Source organism: Anser brachyrhynchus (assembly GCF_964034855.1).
Source record: "Anser brachyrhynchus genome assembly, chromosome: 3".
Classification (NCBI taxonomy): Eukaryota; Metazoa; Chordata; class Aves; order Anseriformes; family Anatidae; genus Anser; species Anser brachyrhynchus.
In genome coordinates this window covers 106,968,511-106,990,829 of record NC_137696.1, presented here as the reverse complement: position 1 = coordinate 106,990,829, position 22,319 = coordinate 106,968,511, and the positions used below count along the sequence as shown (strand labels likewise).

Sequence of the window (22,319 nt, the reverse complement as noted above, 5' to 3'; positions counted from 1 at the left end):
AAATAGGGATAGCAATTAATAATAACTAGGAATCATTAAAATTAGAAGCTGAAAAGACCTACTGCATTGTTTAAACCACTCCCCAGCCATTTTCGTATTGTTCCCCATAGTATAATTTCCAGGGCTTTGTTTGGTCCAGTTGTAAAAGACTTTTACTTCTTTGCACTGTTCTCCCAAGAATGCTATCAGGGCGTTCAAGGCCTCCTTAACATTTACTGAATTTGATCATTTCAACTAAACTTGTCTCCTCATATATATATATGAAGTATCCCTTTTGGTTACCTCAGCATTTTTTTTCCTCCCCTTTTTATTGTTTTGGATCTTCCATTATCCTTGAGGTATCTTTACTTCCTTAAGTTCATATCTGCACTCTATGTGTTTGGTTTTTAAGCTTTTCCCATAACTTGTTCCCTACAGTTCCTTAATTGTTTTTATTGTCTTTTTGCTGAATTCTTCAATTTGTTAACAGCTCTGTGGGCTGGCTCCTCCTCCCTGCTGAAGACAATGGGGAAAAAAACAAACAAACAAAAAAAACCATGAAAGCATGTTATTCAGAACTGCAATTTTTATCCCATTTTCATAATCAGTTTCTTTTTCTTCAGCTTCAAGTTTATTAGTATTTTGCAGTTTCAGTATCTACTGTGACTAGAAGTGTGTCTATCCTGCACGCACATAGTCATCAGTTCACTCAAACAATTCTTCTAGCTGGCAGGCCTTTTATTAACTTGACTATATCTGACTACCTTCTACAATACAATTCACATTCTGCCAACTTGGAACATGGGCTGAATTTGCTTGCAAATCTATGTGCCTGCATGGGTACACTTAGAGGACATGATCAGTAATTTTGAGCATCTGAGGCTAGCAACATTGATGAAAATACTATTTAGTCAGAATCTTTTGCTCTATATCAGAAGTATAGCTTCCATATTCACATGAAAGCTGCAATATGAATATTCTGAAGCTGTCATCTGTAAGATACCTACTATTTTAGGTATTTTTAGGTTCTCCAAAATAATGTTAAGTGTTCATATTGCCCAAGACAGTAAAATGGTTCCCTCATATGTATGGCTCTAAATGAAGAATGCTTGGGCAGGGTAACCAAGTGGGTTAGCCTGTTTATAAGGAGTCACTGACGTTTCATCTAAGACTGCATATTTGATTCCCGTGATTTCTTCTCTCATTTGTGATGGCTGTTGATGTTTTGGACAATGTATTGAAGAAAATTATGCTTGGGGTCTAGCAGCAAGCGGTTATTCAATATCTTAGGGAATTTCTGCATATATGGATGGAAACATGCGCATTCTTTTTCTCAATGGTTCATGGGGACCAGACACTGGACAGGTTCAGTATAAAAACTTTATAGCTGTGAGAACAAAATAGAGTACAACCACTTTACAGGTACTGAAGAAAACTTATGCCCTATTTGTGCATAAATTACTAACTTGGGCACAGTGTGCAATATCTTGTGTATAACCTTATGACTGAGACAAGGTCTGCTTGAAATAAAATAATTTCCTTTCCTCTGAGCCTTACCAGGATTATGTTGTCTGAGTTGTCTGGTGAAGCCCACTTCTTCTTATTAAGGTATACTTTCCACCATGTCCCTTTGTGGTGCTGGAGCAACAGTTGCAAGATGTTCTTTTGAGTTTCATCAAAGTGATCTTTACACCCCCTTACTGAATATTTTATGATCAATACTAACCTATTGCTTTAACAAAAGCCACAAAGTTGGGAAGATGTCAGAGATTATCAGGGAACTGGCCTTCATAGACTGGCAAGAACTGTTTTTCAGAAACACTTAGGGATGTTGAGGCATGGATTTACCTACTGGAACATCCAGTATCTGCTAAACACTTTGTTAGCACCATCTTTTGGGGTTAATCCTACAAATAGTTTAGTTAACCCATTAGCCCATGATGTCCAGCCTCCTTTCCTACTGGAGATTTCACAAGAGCCAACTGTTCATATCAGAAGGTTGCTCAACTACCGATGGTAGAAGTAGTTACGTGTACTCAGTAAGTGCTCAGGCTTAGTGGCTATCATAATGCCTTGGGCTGGTGTTTCTAAGCATGCTAAATTTCAGTATTAGGAAAAGATAGGAAAGATTAGAGAATGAAAGGATTAGTTGTACTATAAGTGCTTTCTTTCTCTGGGCATTTGCCGCTGTTCATTTTCACTGTTAATAAATACAATGTGAGCCAAGCAATAGCACCTTAATAGATTCATTATGTAGAAAACTGCTTGTTTTCTAAAAATAATACAAAAGAAACACATTTTGGCATATAGGTTAGAGTTCAGATTCTAATTTCATATTCCAGGACAATAGTAGCATTGTATGTTTTAACTTTTTCCTATCATGCTATGTTTACCAGCCTGGTAAGCAGTCTGCTGCAAGGCTGGGAAATATATCTGCTACCCTTTGAAAGCATAGATGTTTTAAATGGACTGTGATTACAAAATTGCACAGCCGAAGCTTTCTGTCCAGTAGAAAAGGGGTTAAAATTTAATAAGAGTTGGACAGGAGGAAAGGAAAAAACCCTAGGCAGAATGTCTCCACACAGAGAAACAGAGAACAGTTAATTTGTGCTCCAAACTGCCAAGGACAGCAGAAAAAAGCAACTAGTATAAATAATTAAAGCAGAGATTAGATAAATATTTGGGGAGGGGTTACTGTGATGGTGTAATTGCTGATGTTGATGAGAGGTGGACTTCTGTGCTTCCTGGCCCCTTTTGTTCGATGGTGTCCTACGATACATTACTTAGTAGCCTGACATATGCCATAATTTTTAGGGCTTAAACCACATTTTTTTTAAAGCTTGCATAAGAATGAAGTGTAGAACACAGGCTGGGATATGACTCTGTTGTGCAATATGGCTTTATGATTCATTCATTTTCCCAGACTTTATTTCTCCAGAGCTGGTCCTGGGTTGGCATCCTGAGCCCTGCAAAGACACACAGGGCTGAGTGGAAGGAATATAAATGCTTCACTGGAGCCAGACTCAGGCTGGGGCAGTTGCTGTCAATATACTAAAGCTGAAATACATTGACAGGGCGGTGGGGGAGGTGTTCTGCAGTGCTGCAGATCCCAGGAATACCTTATCTTGGGAGCAAAGAATTAGATTTTTTTTAAAACATTCACCAACACGGTTGTTTCTTGTTTCAGAGATAAACAGCTACAACGTCAGGTAACCAACATAGCCTGTTTTTTATTGGTTAAAAGGGAAAAAACTCAAACATATTTTAGTAACAATGAATAGATTTACACTTGAACACAGAAATATTACTTAAAGACTGTAAGAAATTAAGCTTGAAGCTAATCTTTAACAAATTAAATATTTTTCTATTGAAGGAAAGGGAAGCAAGCAGGCAACTTACAATGAAATATTAAATTTGCAGTGCGTAATTTCTAACAAAGCCTTTACAAATAAAGCTTTCATTAAAGTACTCTTCAGAGCTCAGAAATACTTGCAAACACATCAAAGGACACAAGAGCTCTATTAATCTATCAATTAAACCACTTTGATTTTTCATGTCTGTTTTCCTAGGTTCACATTCTTGTCTTTTATGATATGAATTTTTAACCTTATGAAAATATCCCACATGAATTGCAGGCTTCCGTGTCACAGTGGTTTATATGGTAATCTCGGGGTGTCATCTTTTACCCTGCAGTGACTGCACATACCCTAGAGAGGTGTTCTCGCTCACGCACTGCAGACAGACTGTATGGCGAGCTCAGCCTGGCTCTCTTGGAGACAGGGAAATGCAAGGTACCATTTTTTTATTTTTTTTTTTTTAGCAGACTGTAAATGATTCCTATTCTTTGCTCCACAGAACATCCGATGTGGTGCCCAATCGGCTGAGAAAGCTGCACAGACGTCAGTGTCTGTGTGTGTGTGTGTGTGTGCGAGCGTGTGCCTGCACAGCCAACTGCAGCTGGAACCTCCATTAGAGCAGCCCTATTGATTTCTGGTTCACACTGCAGTAACAGGGCTGGAGCGTGGGGAAGGAGGCGGGGGGGAGAGAGAAAAAGGCAGGGGAAAAAAATCCCAGGATGACTTAAAAACAGGAATTAATGGAAGGCACATCGGGTTGTCTGCGCATATGTACAGCACATACATGGCTGTTTCCAGAGATGTGCCACTGCGCTGTTTCCTTAAAAAGAAAGAAAGGGGGGAAAGGGGGGGGGGGGGGGGGAGAGAGAGAAGAACAAAAACCAGTCAGAGCAATCCCTGCACCTCAAATAACAGCAGTCTGCCGAGGTTTCAGATCCAGTGCATGCTTGGATCGATGTTTTCTTGCTGCTGTGCTTTGCACACCGAAGCTGTCTGCAAAATGTTTCTGTTTTATTGAAGGACTGCAGGAGATGCCCGCTTTAAATTGCTCTTTCTCTGTGCACCCTGTTATCTGCGGGAGGTGGTTGGGGGGTAGAAATTCTGCTCGGAGTCTGTCAAATGTAGTGCACAGAGAGCTCCAGGAAGTTGCTCTGCATTTACTGACAGTCATTTTTCTCGTGATGCATAATGCACAAGGTGCCATTGCAAGCTGAGGTGTAAAAACAGGGAAAAATGATGTTTATGGTAGTGACTGAGCTTTCCTCTTCCTCTGAGGTTTCTTTCCCAGCTAATATCTGGGAATAATTTATAGCTGCATGTTAATGTGTTGTCTTCGTATTTCAGCACATCTGCGAAGAAAATCCCTGCAAAGAAAGTGTCTTTTCACAATCGCTGTATGCCATTCTGGCAAACTATAACAGTGAGCAGTACACAATTAAGGGGGGAAAACCCCCCAGCACTGTTATCTGTTTAGGGAGTGGGGGAAGGGGCGACGGTAATACCTTTAAAAAAACGAAAGGCGGTAAGCCATTATTAGCAAAAGCTATATTGAGCATGCTTGCCAGACAGGCAGTGCAGCTCAGCTCTAGTTCCGCCCAGACATGTGCCTTGCCATTTTCATTTTAATCAGTCTGCTCAGGATGGCTGCTGATTCATTTTGCGGGATGGCCCCCTGGGAGCCAAGGTGGAAGCCTGAGGCGAGCTGCTATTGCATCAATGCAGCACTCCAGATCAGACGCAGGGAGGGGAGACAAGGCTTCGGCAGCAGATCGAGTTCAAAATACCAGCCTCGCTGTTAAAAAAACAAACCAAAACACCCACCCCTCCCCAGACAAATGAAACCTCTATGGGAATAATAAAAATAAAAGAAGGAAAAACCCCAAACTCCATCCTGTCCTCCTCCCGCACCGTCTTCCCCCCCCTCCCCCCCCCCCAAATAATTAAATAAAACACAATTAGCAGAGAAAAATCTCTTCTGCTCCTTCCTTCCCTTTGCGCTCTGGAATCGCTGCAGCTACCATTTTTTTCACAACTCCTCGTTTAAAAAGAAAAAGGACGCTCTCTATTTCTCTATTTACCTGATAACTAGCTGGGGGTGGGATACCTGATTTAGCTGGAGACTTTGATTTGTGGGATTGACAACCTTATTATGCAGTGAGCTTATTATTGATATTATTCTGCTCTCGGTTGCCATGACCACCTTGTGAGAGACATTCAATTTTCTCTCTTCCATCATCATTATCTATGAGGCCATCTGTTGTGGAAAATGAATTCAGCCTCATTTGCATGACTGATAAGCAAATTTTTTTTTATCTATTTAACAGAAGGTCATATGCCGGGGATTTGGAGCTGGTGAAAAAAAAAAAAAAAAAAGTGGAGGAAAAAAAAAAGGCATCTCGAGAGGATGAGTGGGAGTGCGTGCATTAGAGGATGTATGTGGAAGTAAAACAGATCCCTCAGGCCTGCTAGCCTATCCTACTGCATTTGTCATTCCTGCCAGGGCGACATTTTTTTCCCCCTAAGCTTCTGCACACTAAAGAGAGTGAGAGCTTTTTCCCTGCAGTCTTCTTGAAGCCCCCCTGATTTTTTTACTCAGTGTTGGTGGGTGTATTTTAATATATATATATTTTTTGAATTCCCTGGAACATGGGGTATCTTTTCAGTGTTCAATGAAGAAAAAAGCAGCCTTTTCTGGGTCTCTGTGGTATGCTTCTTACTCCTCATCCTTTCAAAGTTGTAGTAAGCCAGGGTGTTTCTTAACCATGCTGAAATGTCTTTCTTATGTTTAACTTGTAAATGGTTAATGGTGCAGGTGTGGGATGTGTTTTATGCAGGGTGGGGGTTGATTCTTGTAGCTAACTGGAAAGATTATTGTGATTTTTGCAGTCGTTATGTAGCTTGTACTTAAATGTCCATTGTTTGCTCTTTTCAAGTTCTTCTGACAATACTGCTGTGCAGCCGAAATTATATTGGGCTGTAGAATAGCTTAAAAAAATCCTAAAGTGATTGTTTACAATACGAACGCATAACGTTGCATGCATTAAGCATGTTGTTGTTTATATAAACTTGCTGCATGTTGGACGGTACTTGTTTGATATGGAGAACCTGAGACAAAAACTTCACAGATTGGAAAGCTCAAGTCTCCTGACAGCCAAATACAATTAAATAAAGGATTATTAGATACTATGTTTTTACACTAAAATGACATTTGAAAACAGTGGATTTGTACTTCAGAGGGGAACACTCGTACAAGAGTAGCATTTTTAAAGAACACTATTTCAAATGTCTTGTATCTGTAATAATTTTTCCTTTTCATAAACAGAATCAGCTCTGTACATAAGGGATGGTTAATTCAGTTAACCCTCTGAGAATGTCATAGTCTATACTTCAATTTTAAAATAGTTCAGATAAGTATGACTGTAGTCCATGTAAATTTAGTTTGAATTTGTTAATGGTATTAATTTAGTTCTAAATACTAACTGAAGAGTATAACAGAAAATGAATTATATTAGTTAGTAAAAAAGAAATGACTTATTATCCTCTTATAGAAGAGATGTTACACAGGTTTGCTTCATTTATCACTAAAAAAGATTAAACTTAATGGAACAGAAACATGCCATTGCATTCTGTGTACTGAACAAGCTACACAGCTTCATGTAGCAAAAAAGGTTTAAATATATACACGTTTATTTGTTTTCTGCAGAAGTAATGTGTGCATAACTAGAGTTTTTACATTGTAAGTGTTTTGCATGGTTGACAATGCTCCTTTTAAAGATAGGAAAGGAGATAAACCTATTTTTATTGCAAATAAATGCATTTGGGTTTTATTTACAATCTCTTTACAAAATTTCTTTTTTTTAAAAAAAAAAGTGAATCTTTTTCATATTTTGTGCTTACAACAGAGAAATGGTTGTGGGTGCTGAATTTCAGGTGGAAAGAAGTTTCACTTTTATTGAGGTCAGAAAGAGACCAAGTGTCTGACTTGCCTACATTAAGTAACTTATTCTAAATTGCTTGATTAAAAATTGTCATTTTTTTTTCTTTTAGAAAATGCTCTGCAACAGACCTAGCATTAATTTGTCATGATAATCTCTTGCTGATAGTTGTTTAAAGGATTTTTTTTTTCCTTATCCCTCCGATTTCAGACAGAGTATCTTTCCTGCAGATATTTTTAAAGTAATAATGTTTAATACTCCTTTTGGCATCAGCCATATTTATCATGCCTGTTGGAATTTGCAGTGGAAGTTGGATTACAAAACTAATTTCACGCTCAAAGTTCAGCACAGTGCAGCTCTGGCAGTTGGGGTGGTTTGTTTGAAATGGTACTAGTTTCCTCAGTGGACTTCAGCTGGAAGTAATAAGACACCGTGTATTAGCAGGCTGCCTTCTAGCATGCAAAGGTTGAGGTCTCCGTCTTCTCCCCTCCTCCCCCCTTCACTTGGATTGTTAGCATCTCCCAAAGCCTTGCGAATAAAAAATCGGCAAACTTCTGAAAAAAAGCCTAACAGATACCACAGCCATTTCTCTCCCCCTGCCCCCAAAAGTTAATTACCAAGCTTGGTTGGATTCCTCCCCGCCACCCTGACATTTGACTGCCGCTAATTCACTGATTAATCTCATTAATGTGATTAGAGCGGGATTTGGAGCTGGCTGCCATTGTTCTGCGGGCAGTGCTGCTCGCTCGCCACCTCCTCCCGTTTGGCCGCGGTGTTTCCCGGGCGCCCCCCGCTCGGTTCAGCACCGGGAGCTGTCCGCCGCCACCGGCCCGGCCGGCCTCCGCTCGCCGGGCAGCCGGGGGGCGGTTCCGGGCCCCCTAACCGGGCGGTGTGAACGTGGCTCTGCTTTCCAGTCTTTTTTTTTTTTATTTTACTTTCTCTGACAGATCCACGGGGCAGCGTAGTTTAAATGCTACTCCCTTGCAGCCATGCAATTTAACTCGAAAAACGTGAGGGACACTACAGCTTGTTGCCATACTTAGCCCCAATCCTTCTTCTTAGAAAAAAATAAAATAAAAATAAAAATAAAAATAAAAAAGAGTGCTTGCTTGAGCTAAATCCTTTCATTTCTCTTCTTTTGGCACAAGTAAACAATGCGTCTAGCTTACCACCTCAAAACTACATTTGCCCTCGCAAGCACTGTTGTGCCTGAGATCTTTCTTCTGTCTGCACTGCAAGTTTTTTCCAGAGTTGGAAAATAGTAAGCATTTTATTGATTGAAACTTGATCTGGGAGATCTTTTTAAGGTTTCATTGTACATATAAATGAGTTTTGCAGTCTTTGGTTGCAGCAGAATTTAATATTCAAGTTTGTAGGTTAGACAGTTTTAAATCAGAATAGGAACAACTTCTTCAAAGTAAGGCACTTTACACAGCATTAGGGCATGATCTGCTCTGCCCTTTTTGGTATTTTGACTTTCATTATCTAGAAGTTACATTGTTATCATTTAATAACTGCCAACTGCACATGCGCAGTAACTTTTTTTTTTTTTTCCCTAATATCTTCTCTTTCATTTGTATTCTTTATGAACATTACCCTGTACTGGAAACTGAAGCCACACATTAAACTCTATTGCATGAAGGATTTGCCAGGACACGCAGTGAACTCCTGCAAATCCCTGAATTAAGAATACTTTTCATGACAAAGTCTCTTGCTGAGGAAAAGGTGGAACCTCTTAAAGAACACACTACATTTAAAAAGATTTAAGTATAGTTAATGTCAGTGAATCCTCTGCAGCCATTGAAATTTATGGATAAATAATATTTGCATCCAAAACTGATAAAGTGCACCAAAACTGAAAAAGGCTGTTGCTTGCTTTACTATACATTTGACTTTCATGTAGTTTTTCAGTTACTGATACCATATTCTTAATAAGATTTCCTATTTCCTTTTCATTTCCCTTTCTTCCCTTTTCTTTCTCACCCCAAATCAAAAGCCCGGTGACTAATGTATTGTCTCTTTAACTGCTTTACAGAACTATACATTTCAAGGATGTATAAGAAAGGACTGTATAGGAACAGGTTTTAACAGTGACAGCCACAATATGCAGGCCAATTATGGCTGTTCGTTAGCGGGTATATTCTTGTAATGCTCCTGTCAAGCTGAAATTGTACTGCCTTATTGACAGTAGTGGGTTCGTCTGATGCTTGAATTATGCTTTCTGTGTTTGTCTAATGTTCCAAGTCTCATTAGAAACTGCTACCAGTGAGAAAGTAAAAGAAAATGAAGGCTTTTCAAGCATACTTTACGTGAAATTTGCTAACCTGGCTAACTTAACCTTCAGGAAAAATACTGTGCTCTCATTAACACTGCTTAAACATGACCTGCATCTCCTTTTCCCCATGGATAATGCGCGTTGACGAGACACAGGCTGGGGGAGGGAGAATCCATCCCACAACATTAAACCCATACCCTAACGTCTTATGGAGGATAATTAGGCCAATGAATCACCAGTCTCCCAAAATTATTTTTCACACTGATCTTTTTGTAAATGTTTCTAATTTATACATCCCCCCCCTCCCTTTAAATCTCTATCACCAGCACAGGGGTTATATACGTTCTGCCCATTTAAAGCAAGCATTGTTCTTGTCTTCAGTGAGACAAGCTTCTGGCTATTTCTTTGTGTCATCCGGAAGGTTGGACAACATTATAAGATACATTTTTTCCGGCTAAATCTCCTCAAAGCCGTTTAAAAAGTTTGAAAACACCTGCCATGATATGCGTGCCACACAGTCATCTTCACAATCCTATTAAGGCTAGCCAGCATCTAACATAAGGTGGTTAGCTCGTGGGGGAAAAGACGAGCCTTGATTTTTGAAACAAGAATACAGTTATTCAAAGATTCTGCCGTAAATCGTATGTTAGAAAATGATCAGGTTCATCTGTAGGTGTACAGATACCCCTATACACATACAAAGGGGCCCTTTGACCACCAGGTGTGCGCCTGCTTCTCAGCCTGCGCTGGTATGGGTGAAAAAGAACAAAATGACATGCACTCGCTAGAAACCAAACATGGTAGCTCCGTTTCCCCGGTACGAGGAGGAGGCTTTTCTCCTTGCAGCCCTGCTCTGCGCAGCCTTCTCCGCGCTCCCTGCCCGCACCTGCGGCCCAGCCGGGCGCTGCTCCCGGGCCTCCGCGCCTCGGCCTCGGGGGAGTCCTGCGAGGACGGGAGATGTAATCAGAGATGACAGAGAAAAATTAACAGGGGAAAGAAAAAAAAAAAAAAAAAAAGGAGAGAAAAAAAAAAAAAGAGCGAGGTGGAGATGAGGGGCGGGGGAAGGTACACGTAAGTCCTTTTTTTGCTTTCTGAGGGAAACACTGCATTTTCCACCAAAAACGTGGAAGTCGTGAGGGCTCTGCTATTGTTAGTCCCTTCCCCAGCAGGCTGGCTCTCCTCTGATTCCCTCTGACCAACTTTCCCGAAAAATCCCCTCTCCTGCCATCAGAGCGCGGCTCTGGGGCTGCCGTGATGGCTCGGGCTGCGAAGGGCCGGTGCGGTGGAGGCTGATCTTCACTTCAGACCGCAGTGTGATTTCTGGCGAGGCTAGAAGTGAAGGGAATTGTAACCTCTGTAGTAACCGACATGTCTGGCCTCCACACGTCAGGCAGCGGGCTCGGGCTTGGCAGGGATTACCTCCGAGGGCTGCCCGAGGGTGTTCCTGGTGACTGGCAGGGCAGTCCCCCCCGCCTCAGCCGCGGCCAGCGGGGCTGTGCCCGCGGTGCCCTTGCAGCGGCGGGGCTGTCCGCACCGAGCGCCCCCGCGCAGGGCGAGCCGCGGCGGGGAGGGATGGAGGGATGGAGGGAGGGATGAGAGAGGGAGGGAGGAAGGGATGGAGGAAGGGAGGGATGGAGGGAGGGAGGGAGCGCTGCGGGGAGGAGGGGGCTGCAGCAGCACAATGGCAGTAAGGAGGGCAACGACACCGGCAGGCGCGCGTGTGTGTGCGAGGAGGGGGGCGACGGAGGGGTGGGGGCACATGTCTGTGTGTGTGTGTGCTTTGCCCAGGGCCCTTCCCGGGAGGCAGGCAGCCGGCCCGCAGGGATGGATGGTGAGGGCGGCAGAGCCGGGGGCTCCCCGGAGGGAGACAGCGCTGTGCCCGGGGCAGGCAGCGGGCACGGCTCCGCGGGGGCTCCGAGCATCCCCCCCCCCCGCTCCCCTCCTCCCCTCCCCGCCGCCGTGCCAACCCGTGGGGGTGCCGCTGCCCCCGCCTAGAGCTCGCAGTCTCTCACGCCTCTACCGAAATGACATTTCGGGCACGGGGTTAAAAAAGAAGAGGCTCCCCGCTGGCGAGCCGCTCCCGTCGGAGGGGGATCCGGCTGCCCGGGGGCGAGCCCCGCGGGGAGGCTGCCGGGGGCGGGCGCACGGCGGCGGGCAGCCCCCGCAGCGGCGCTCCAAGGCAGCGAGGTGCCTCTCTCTCCCCGCTTATTGTCTGCGGGACACGGCCCCGGCATTTGGGAACGCCGCCGCGGCTAAGCGGAGACAGCAAGAGCCGCAAAATCCACGTCAAATTGCTGGGAGAGGGGGGGAAGGAAGCTCTGCGGAGAAGTACACGCAAATCTGGCCCTTTTTGTGTACGAGCCCTTGTTTACGTTTGGTCTGTTGATCACCCAAAGTTTAGCTTGCGCAAGTTGCTGATGGGGGAAGGCTGCTAATCTTGTCATCTGGGGACAGTTCATTTCTTTTGTTTCAAAAGGCAGAACACAGGGTGAGCAGGTAAAATAAGCGAGGCTCTCAGCGATCCGGCTGAATTAACTCTTGTGAACCCTGGAGAGGCACCCCAGAGGCAAGGCAATGCCTATTTTAAGTCCTTATTTTCCGTCAAAGATACAGTCGGAGGCCGAATGATTTCGGGGGCGGGGGGGGGAGGGGGGTGGGGGGGAAGGGTGATGAGGCGGGGGGGGGGCGGGGGGGGGGACCGTTCCGTAGCGGAGACACCATTTTACGCCGGCAGCAGCGCCAGGGCCGTATTTTTAGCTTTGCCCCCTCCCCGGCGAGGCGGAGAGCGGCTGGAGGTCGGGCCCGCCGGGGAGCCCGGCTTGGGGTGGCACGGGGTGGAGGGGGGGGTCGCGGAGACCGTCTCTGACCCCGACCCCATCCCTGCCCGCCTCCCGCCGGGGGCTGGGCGTGCGCGGCCGCGGCGCGCAACTCGGGGCGCGCATCGGGAGCGGAAGATGGATGCGCGGCGCGCTGCCTAGAGGATGCGGGCGGAGGCAGGGTAAGTCGGAGATCCGCTACTGAGGCCGTTCTGCCGCAGGGATGTGGTCTCTAAGGGAAGCGGTGCTCGCTGCCTGCCGCGCTGCCCCGGCTTCTTCCAGCCCTCCGCCGCCGCTCTGCTGCTATTAAATGGAGGTTTCAGCTGATCCAGCAGGAGCAGAGCCGCACGCGTGCCCCTCTTTTCGGCGCTCGGTGGTGGCAACTTATTAATTTCTTTTCTTCGACTTCAGGCCCGTCGGTTTCCTGTCTGAAGGCATTATTACTTTTGTCCATGTGGCAAAATAATTAGCATACAGATGAGAAGGGATCCTGCCTCTGAGCCTCAGTTGCAGGAGAAGATGTGCAGTGGAAAGTTGATTGGATGAATGGAGAACAAATGGTGGGCGTTCAAAAGCATTAGGAGAGTTTTGTTGTCGCGGAGCAGGTTTGTCAGTTTTCTGGGTGAATCTTGTAAGATGGAAGGCAGGGTGGCTGGTGCTGAGACGACTGCTTGACAGACTGTGGCCTACTTGAAGGTGTACATTTGGACTGCATGCGTAGCTAATTCATTTGGACTACTTTGTTTTGCAATTCTACGGCTTTCCCTTTGCAATTCCCTCAAGGTAAATATGTCCTTTTGTCACTGTTGTTGCTTGCAGGGCACTTTGTTGTTGTTCACAAAGTGATGGAAAGTTCAACTCTTTGGGCAGTTAACAAAAGAATAGCCGGGTTTTGTACTTCTCCCACCCCAGCTCCTCAACACGTCCTCTTGTGCATAGAGCTGGAGGAAGCTGAGCAGCTCAGGGCCCGATCCTGCTCTCACTGAAGTCTGCGGGGAGTTTGACATTGCTTCCAGTGAAAACAGGATCGAGCCCTCAGTAGCTGTTGTTTTAAGAATGACTGCTGGAAATTTCAGAATTCTGCTTCCTATTTTCCAGAACAATATGGGTAGACCTGTAAAATTAACAGCTACTGTTTCAATGAAAACCCTGATGTGATTAGTTTTGATTGGCATGGTATGTATTTTCGTGGCTGAAAAGAGGGGGAAAAAATGCTTATTTAACACAAACTCACTAGTAATTCTAAAAACTGAAGTTATTGATCGACAAATTACAACTGAGTCTCTCAGCTCCAGATATCTCCAATATATATATGTCTTTATGGAGGCTTCTTTGTTGAAGGGAGAAAACAAAAGAAGAATATAAACAAGCTATATTTGAAATACATATATTTTGCCAGATAATAACACTGAGTCAGACCGGAATCCCACTTCCTGAACAGAGCATCCACTGACAGGCATTTCTTATATAATTCAGATGCTGTATATAAAATATGGGGTGCTTTAACATTTAGAAACATTTGCTTTTTCTGTATAGTCATTAAGGAATGTTTTTATCCAATTTTACTGATTCTTAATCTCCTTTAAAATGGTGATTTTCATTTTAACTGACCTAATTTTGAAACTGCAGTTAAGGTTGGGGTTAAGTAGAAATGATTATCCTTTTATTGTCTTTATGCAGCTTTTTTGACTATTTTAGAACAATTCCATGACTGATTGTCTTCCATTTTAGAGGTGTGGGGGTTTTGTACTATTAATTACGTTGTTTTGGAGAACAACAGTATATAGTTCCAAACAGTATTTCATTTTTACCTCTATTTACCTCTCTTCTCCTGTTTTTTTTTTTAATAAACATTTCAGATTCACATAATAATTTATTTTCAAAAATTAGAAAACGAATAAAAGTCTTTGTCATGTCACTGCAAACAACAAAAAAAAATCTTGGAATAAGCCGTTAACCCTTTGTAGACAGTTAGCAGGTACTTCTGCTGATTTCTCAAGGTTCTTCAAGTTTGGAATGATAAGGTTAAACTTGGTTGCTGTGATGTTGTCTGGTGAATGTATATGTGTATACTTGTTTGCAATATGTCACATTTAAAAACAATTGAGGTGGCAACATAACACTCCTAACATTAGAAATACAGAGTGATGTGAGACTGTATACAATAAAGAAGAATTTTTCCTTGGGGTGGGGGAAGTAATGACTTTTTAAAAAAAAATTACAGGGATTTGTCAAGTGAAACAAAGAGAATAGTAAACGATCACAGTGAGTGAATACAGAATTCAGCACATTTTAAACAAACTGGAGTAGGATTCAATTTTGCGTGTATTTTGCAGTCTGAACTTTCTGGAGAGGCAATGTTCTTTTTTTTTTTTTTTTTTTTTTTTTTTTTTTTTTTTTTCCCACCCCATTATTTCAACCAACAAGGGCAATAGTTAAATACTAAATATTTGAAGTGGTTTCTTTGTTTTAGATTTAAATACCCATTTATATACCCACATTTTTTAAAAGGGCATTGGTTTTATCATAGTAATTCTTAGTTCAAAGTATGACTGTTGTTTTAGTCTACAGTCTTGTATCTTACATATTATAGAATTGTGTGTGTTTGGAGACAAAGACAATTAAGAAAGAAGAGGAGCTACTTCAGTGTATTCAAAGGTGTATTATTTCTCCAGATTTGTTAAGGTCCATTTCTGAAGGTCTTTTTTTTCTTTTATTTTTTGTTTAATTTTTATGTTGAGATGATGAATAGGATACGCAAAGACTATTTTGATTGCACATACATGCAAATGGATATATGGGGATTTATTAGCCAGGCATAGAAACTTTGTCATATGAATGTCAAAAAAATGTATGGTTTTGAGAACTGTTCTTCTGTACGAGCCAGGCTTTATGTAGACTTGAAAAGAATGAAAATTTAATTCACATCCATCAGCATTTCCATGGGAAATCAGCATGGGCATTTCATTTTAAAATGCATAGTACAAGCTCATTTATAAAACAAAGTTCTCTGTGATAAAACCTATTTCTTGATCAACTCTGAGCACAGTAATTGTTTTGTTGAGAGATTCAGTGGTGGAAAAGTACTTTGATATTAAATACATATGCAATACTGAAAACTATCCTTATGGAAATACTGAATTTAATATCATCTTGTCTGAACTTGATAGGCGTTTGCATCATGTTGATCAACCTTCAACAAAGACACGAAGTTTTTGATAGTATAGTGCAAGAAAACTTTATGGCTGTAGATTACTTACTGACCTTTTCTTTCTCATAATAGGAGTCATTAACAATTCTAATAAGATTATCAATAATGGTTTAAACAGAAATGAAGTCAGATTTCTATGAAATGAAAATGGGTGCAGACAAAATAGCATCATCTCCATACATCCTAGATTAAAAAGTCACAAGGAGAACAAATCAAAGCTTTTGTAGGCTGTTGACAAAGATTATCTCTTTAGAATCCTTCACAGTATTTATTTATTTATTTATTATTAGAACAACTCTGACTATTTTAACCGTAGAGGAAGAAGCAGAAAAATGTGATGAAACTGAAATGAAGGGGGAATGTCTTGTGTTGGGAGGGGGAGTAGGGTGTGGAGACATATAGACAAAAAGCACAATAAGATTTTTGATCCTTTAAAAGGGATAATACTTTTAGTCAGGAAAACCGTAAATGTTATTATTAGATTGGATTTAAAATCTGATCTCAGATCAGATTTGCAGTGTACATACTAGTTCAATATGTTTGCATTGAAGATGCAGATGTGGAACACAGTCACTAAGTAACAGAACTAGCCAACTTGGTTGTGGAAATAATCAAGGCTGCAGGGCACCCCATAGAGATCCATCAAATCAGGTCTGGTATAGAACTGTCTGGTAGGTTGAAAACATTAAGAAATCAATGCTGCGTCTGCCAGCAGACCCTTTGGTTTGCTGAAACTCCCACCTGCCTAATGCATGTGGGCAATTGGTTTCAGAAACCAGTTTCCTTCAGGATATGTTTTCTGTATCTTGAGGGTCCAGCATAAGCAAATTGATTATAGCTCTGCACCAGGCAAACTCATAAACATCTGTAAGATCACAGATATTTTCAGCATAACCAGTACTGAGGTCTCCTATTTTGTGAAGTATTAAAAGTGTACATCTCTCATACCTCATGTCAGCATGACATTTTTTAATCAGGAAGTTGATTAAAAAGGACATGGTATACTATGAATGTATGTTCACTTGGCAAAACTTCAGCTGCTTCAGTCTGAATCTGGCAAGTGCTGTCTGCCACTAGTTGCAGTGGTGAAAAGAATCAGTATAAAGTAACATTATTTATTTTTATTTTTTTATTTTATTATTATTATTTTTTAATTATTTTCACGATAGATTTTAAGAAGGCTGCTGTTTTGTTCCTACTTTACATGAGGCTGATCCTGACCCCAATGGAAAGACAGCAATGAGCTTTGGATCAGGCCTGAAATATCTTTTCATAGAGTGGTAGGCCAAACACATTTCTCATGCAGATCCAGTAAAATCACAAGAAAACATCCCCTCTCTGTCTCATATTTTTCTAATTAATAAGTTTATTTACCATTTGAACCATTCGAAAGAGCCTTTAGGCTGGTCAATGGGTGGCTTATTTTTCCTAGTCTAGTGATGTTTCACACGCATAGATAGAAATGGTGATACTAGAGAAGCGTAATGCCACAAGTATTTATGTTACATATAAATAACTTGTTTTATTTTTCCAGGGGAAATTCCTTTTTGTCCTCCTGTCTCTAGCCAGTACTAGAGAATATTACCAAGGGAATAAAATTTTATGCCTAATTTTAGTGTACCTCTGCCTAATGTAGTGTGAATAAGTATCATGTTACAGCATTTAACCCAGTCCATTTTTGTCACTTCCTGAACAGTTTCTCAGTTCAAATAAAATAGCCAAAATGCAGGAAGAGAAGATATCCAAGATTTGCTATGTGGGTAAGCTTTAGAGAGTGATTGTTCTTTCTGTTGGAGTAAATGTGCTGGCATTCCTCTCAGTGCTGCAGCAGGGACATTCTATCACGTAAGGATCAGGGAATACCCTTGGAAGGTGTTCCCCAAGCCTCTTGTGATAAAACGAGTCAGTTGCTATTCCATTTATTTCTTTTCTCCTTCCTCAGGATTTGATGTTGAATCAAATGTCTTAATTTTCTGAATTTTCAAGTACTTTATGTCCATCCAGCCTATAAAAAAAGCAATCTTTATTTGTTTTAGTAGCATATTTTCAGAAATATTAGAAATTCCTCTGCTGTCTGAAGGGGAAAAGGCCCACGTTTGAATAAGAAACTATGTTTATAAAAACTTTGCATACATTGTGACAGTCATATCTCATCCATAAATATCTAGGATTGTTTTCTGGGCACGTCCATAGTAAGAAATAAAACTGTTATGTCATAGGAAATAGTAAGGTTGAGTGCAGGGCTTTTTTTTTTTTTTCTGTGCATCTTTTTAGTGCTTTTGGTATGTTTAAGGCAAGTAATGAATCCAGAATGGTATTTCTGCAGTGACTTAGTTATGCAGCATAGTTTGATTAAAAAAATAAATAAATAAAAAATAAACTTGGAGCTGACTACTACAAAGTAAGGCTCATATTTTTTCAGTCCGTGCACACACAAAGTCCATTCTGGGTCTTGTTAGTAAACAGAGTTTACATGGGTCAAGTTGAACTACCTTCACAGACAGAATAAAATGACTATTCCAGTAATGGTAAGATGCCTGCACAGGTTGTGTACTACTTGTTTACTTAGACAAACAAACTTAGTAAGTTCATCAACAATTTCATAATGTTCTGACCCTTTGGCTGTGACCATCCTGCTCCCAATCTCAAACTCTATTTTCCAATGATGAAAAAAAAGAACATTTCTTTTGACCTTTTAAATTACTCAACATGTTTGGACCTGCCTGAGCTTAAGGCATTTCTCTGTGTGGAGTTACTGGATCTCTGTATTCCGGGAAAGTATCATACTTCTTCAGTCCTTGGGGATAGTAGGTGCAGGTCAGGCTGTAGCATTCTCACAGGAATTAAGGTGATTTTTGGACATTGCAAGTAAAAGATACGGAGGCTGTGATAAGAGCAATGAGTAACGATGTCATGCCAGGGAAAGAGAATCAAGTTCAATTAAAAGGAAGCTGCTAGTGGAAAAATGAGATCCTATTGACCAATACACAGAATTTGATGCTAACAAAAATGAGAACTCCATGACCATTGGACATATGACCTCAAAAAAGAGAAGAAAAGAACTTCAGAAATGGATATAGACAACAAGCCTGTTGAAAAGGGAGACATAGAGAAGCCAGGAAGTGTACTTGGATGGAAGTCGGGAGTACTTCATGAAACCACAGACCAGTTGGAAAAGCTGAGAAAGCTCAGGTAGGTTTATTCACATATACTGTTTCTGCTAGTTCTTTCACAACCTTAAGAACTCATCACTTCTCAGTTCCTCCACCCATCTCTCAAAATGGTATCTAACCATATGGGGACAGTGAACAAATAACATGCCATTCAAATAGACAGATTATTTTAACAACATTTCCATATGGACGGTCAGTGACAAATATAAATAAGATGAATAGACCACACCTGCTATTCATAAATGTACACAAATATACACAAATATACACAAATATGTGTGGTCATGTAGTCTTTTTATATTCTAATGATCAATTCCTTGCACACAGGAGTAAAACTAATGGCATTGAAACATATATCTTAGCGTTCCATTAAGGTAGATCGGAAACATAAGACTATTTGCAAACAGTCTTGTCACCAAAACTGTTTTTTGTGAATGAAATGTAGACATGTAGTATGAACTGCATGTACATGCAGTCCCTCACTTTCTGAGAGGAAACCAAACTCAAAACATTATTTTTTCAGGGAAAGAAAGTAGATAGATTTTGTTGCTGGTTCAGAGAACTTGCTCACTGAATTAAACAGTAACAGCTATTCATTCCATTAGTGGATTTTCAGGTTGATCTTTGCATGAACATCCCCTTTTACCTTCATGACCCTGTCAGCATTTTTCAGCATGTATTCTTTCAACTTTGAGAGTGAGTTTCTAGGAAGGCCTGTTTTGCTTCTCATTTTACAGTTATACTGCCTCACCTTCATCTGCTCTGGAGAAGGCCTTGTTGCATAGAGGCTGGTAACATGTGTGGGTTTATCTGCTCTGAAGAACCTTCTCAGGACCTCAGCAATTTATGAACAGACCATTGCCTGTTCAGTCACACTTACTGCCATGATTTTACAGCTGGTATGTATGGCAGTCCATGCACTGGATGCCAGCTTTCTGAATTGTCCATCACAAGTCTGACCCATTTCATATTTTATGAGAAAACATATGTATGGGAAAAAGGTAGAAGTTTTTATCTATGGCCTTTCCAACCCAATAATATATTTTTTTGTTTTGTTTTATTGTTGATGTTTATCGGTGACCTTGGTTGAGAAGCACCAGATGATAATTAGAAGAAAAAAAAAAAAAAAAGAACGAGAAAGAAAGAAAAGAAAGAAAGGAAAGAAAAAGATAGATCTTTTCCATAGTTCTGTTTGGCCCTGGTGACACAACAGTCTGGAGGAAAGGCACACTTGAACAGTGTACCTTGAAGCCATTGTGCTTCATAAACAGTTCTGTAGACTAGATCTCATCCTATATACCTTCTTTCTTTACCTCCTACCTGCCCAAGAGCCAGCACAGATTGCCACAGTTTTACTTCCAGCCAACTCTAGTGGAAAACAAGGGCATATGACAGGAGTGCACATATGTTAATGACTCACGCACCCTGCACTTCTTATTTGTCATTTTGTATGTTTGTTATGGTTAATAAAGTTTTATTTTGTGAAGACTGTGATGTATTTTTTCTGCTTAAAAAACTGATATGGAATTCTCTTTTTCTGTATGTGTTCTTGTCACCATATTCAGCAAAATGTGGATAACTTGAAACTAATTTTTTTAGCAGTCATAAGTATAGCTTACTCAAAGAGCAGAACAAGCAGATCCAAAGCAGTGTTGCCAATAACACATATGAGAGTATGCTTCTGAAGCTTCTAGAAGTTATATTCAGATTGGCTCCTATAATTGCTTTTTCATGTTCAGATTCTCCAGTCTCTCTACTGTCACTGAAAACATCTTCATTTTTGTTTTAGAGGTATTTTTTAATTTACCAAATTTACATCAGAAGCCATTGGGCAATTACTGTATCTTTATTTCCAGATGACACTTCAGGAGCTAGGAAAGAAAAGATAGAGTGGTGTTTTATTTATTTATTTATTTATTTATTTATTGAGAACTATGGTTAATAAAATAACTGTATCATTGTAAATATTGTGGTTTAGAAAACTGTCTTTGCATTACTGCACTGCAAAAGCATTCCTAAAAATGCAAGCTTTACATAGGTTTCATAATTGTACTGCAGTTATTGAGCCATCATCGCTTAATTCAAAAACTCAGAAGTGTCATTTGTGTTTATGCAGATGAAAGTTAAGAGAAGCAGAAATGGGATGTCTTGCCTACTAATTTATTTTTTTGCGTTCCCACACTTCGCAAGATTATCAGCCCTTACACCTTTACAATAATCATGTTTATTACAGAGTTTTCAACACCAAAATGCTAAACAATGGAAGCAATCAGGGTTTACAGATTCCCAGAGCCAGTATGCCTCTAGTTTTCTAGGATGCAAATACCTTTGATTTTTAGGCATTTCACTGGAAGGTTAGTATGTTCTCAGCACACAATTACAGGAGCTGGAATTACATTCTCCTGTATCTAAAAGCTTAGCTTCTTCTATTGGCCATGGTAGGAGTGTTCCAAGGGCTAAAAATCTGACTGTGTTTACCCAGCAGGCAAATACCTGTACTTTGTGGCAACTTTTAGTTTTTGCCTCCATCATCTGCTTTTCTTTAATTTTCTTTCTTTTTTGAAAAATCTGCTGATTAAATTTAAGCTCTACACATGCAGAGAAGATAGGTGCTGCCTTCTGTAACAGACATAAGAACTCCATTGGTTTGTGTATCTTTCTGATGTTATAGAATGAGTATGGAAAACTGGAAGTATAACGTGAGCATGAAAATTGGGATGTTAAGAAAAAAGAAGGGGTGTTTGCGGGCACACACACACACACACACACACAAAAGTAAAAGAAAAAGCACAAGGAAATAAGAATTGAGGAAGCTGGACCTAAACTCTAAAAATTCCTTGGGCAGAATGCTGGGATCCCACATTGCATTGCCTCCAAATTTCTGCAAACTGCATTAACTATCCAGAATTCCAACATAGCTTTGTCTAGTGGAACCATTTATGGAGAACACTGTGTTTGTAAAGACCTTCAATGTAGCATGAATTCTTAAAAAAAGGCATTCCCAAGAGCTGTAGAGCGGCACAACTGTTTCTTGGAAAGGTTTCTACCGTAGGCTGGACTTAAAATCAAATGGCTATAAGAGAAAAAAGCCTTTTCTTACTCACCCTTGCAAATAAGTCACAAGATTCCACCTGTCCCTTGTCTTGGCCAGCTGAGGGATAAAAAGAAAACAAATAAATAAACATAGAGGACTGAAAACTGAGAAAGCAGAATCAGTAGCTGCTTTCATGACAAATATATAGTTGTTACATATTATGACTTTTCCGATATGAGCATTACAGATTTCAGATCATAGCTTAACATTTTTTGAAGGAGAAGCTTTGACCTGACTGTTAACTATAACCCTAAAATGACTAAAAATGTCTCAGCTAGTGTTCACACATACACTTAACTGTTATTTTTCTGCTGAAACATCAAAATGTTAGAGCCATGGTAACAGTAAAAAGAATTTGCCAGACAGCTATGTTAGAACAAGGAGACAATACATTTGTATGGATACTTTCCCAGAGCCAGTGGCTTAATCCTAGTCCTACTGAAGTCATTCGTAATTTCTTCAGGGGAATGATGCATTGTG

General features: G+C 40.8%; 1 protein-coding gene across 28 annotated transcripts in view; it reads left to right on the top strand.

Annotated features, from left to right (window-relative positions):
• Positions 1 to 2,593: 2,593 nt before the first annotated feature.
• The window catches only part of MYT1L (myelin transcription factor 1 like), a 331,277-nt gene continuing 311,551 nt past the window's right edge, over positions 2,594 to 22,319 (top strand). For 9 of the 28 annotated variants that reach the window (XM_080588547.1, XM_080588546.1, XM_080588545.1 and 6 more), the window contains exon 1: positions 12,554 to 13,144. Coding sequence is in view for 11 of the 28 variants with exons in the window: in XM_080588553.1 (XP_080444679.1) it covers positions 3,638 to 3,770 (133 nt within the window). In the remaining 17 variants the exon portion in view is untranslated. The other 19 variants (XM_080588548.1, XM_080588549.1, XM_080588526.1 and 16 more) reach the window with 14 other exon arrangements.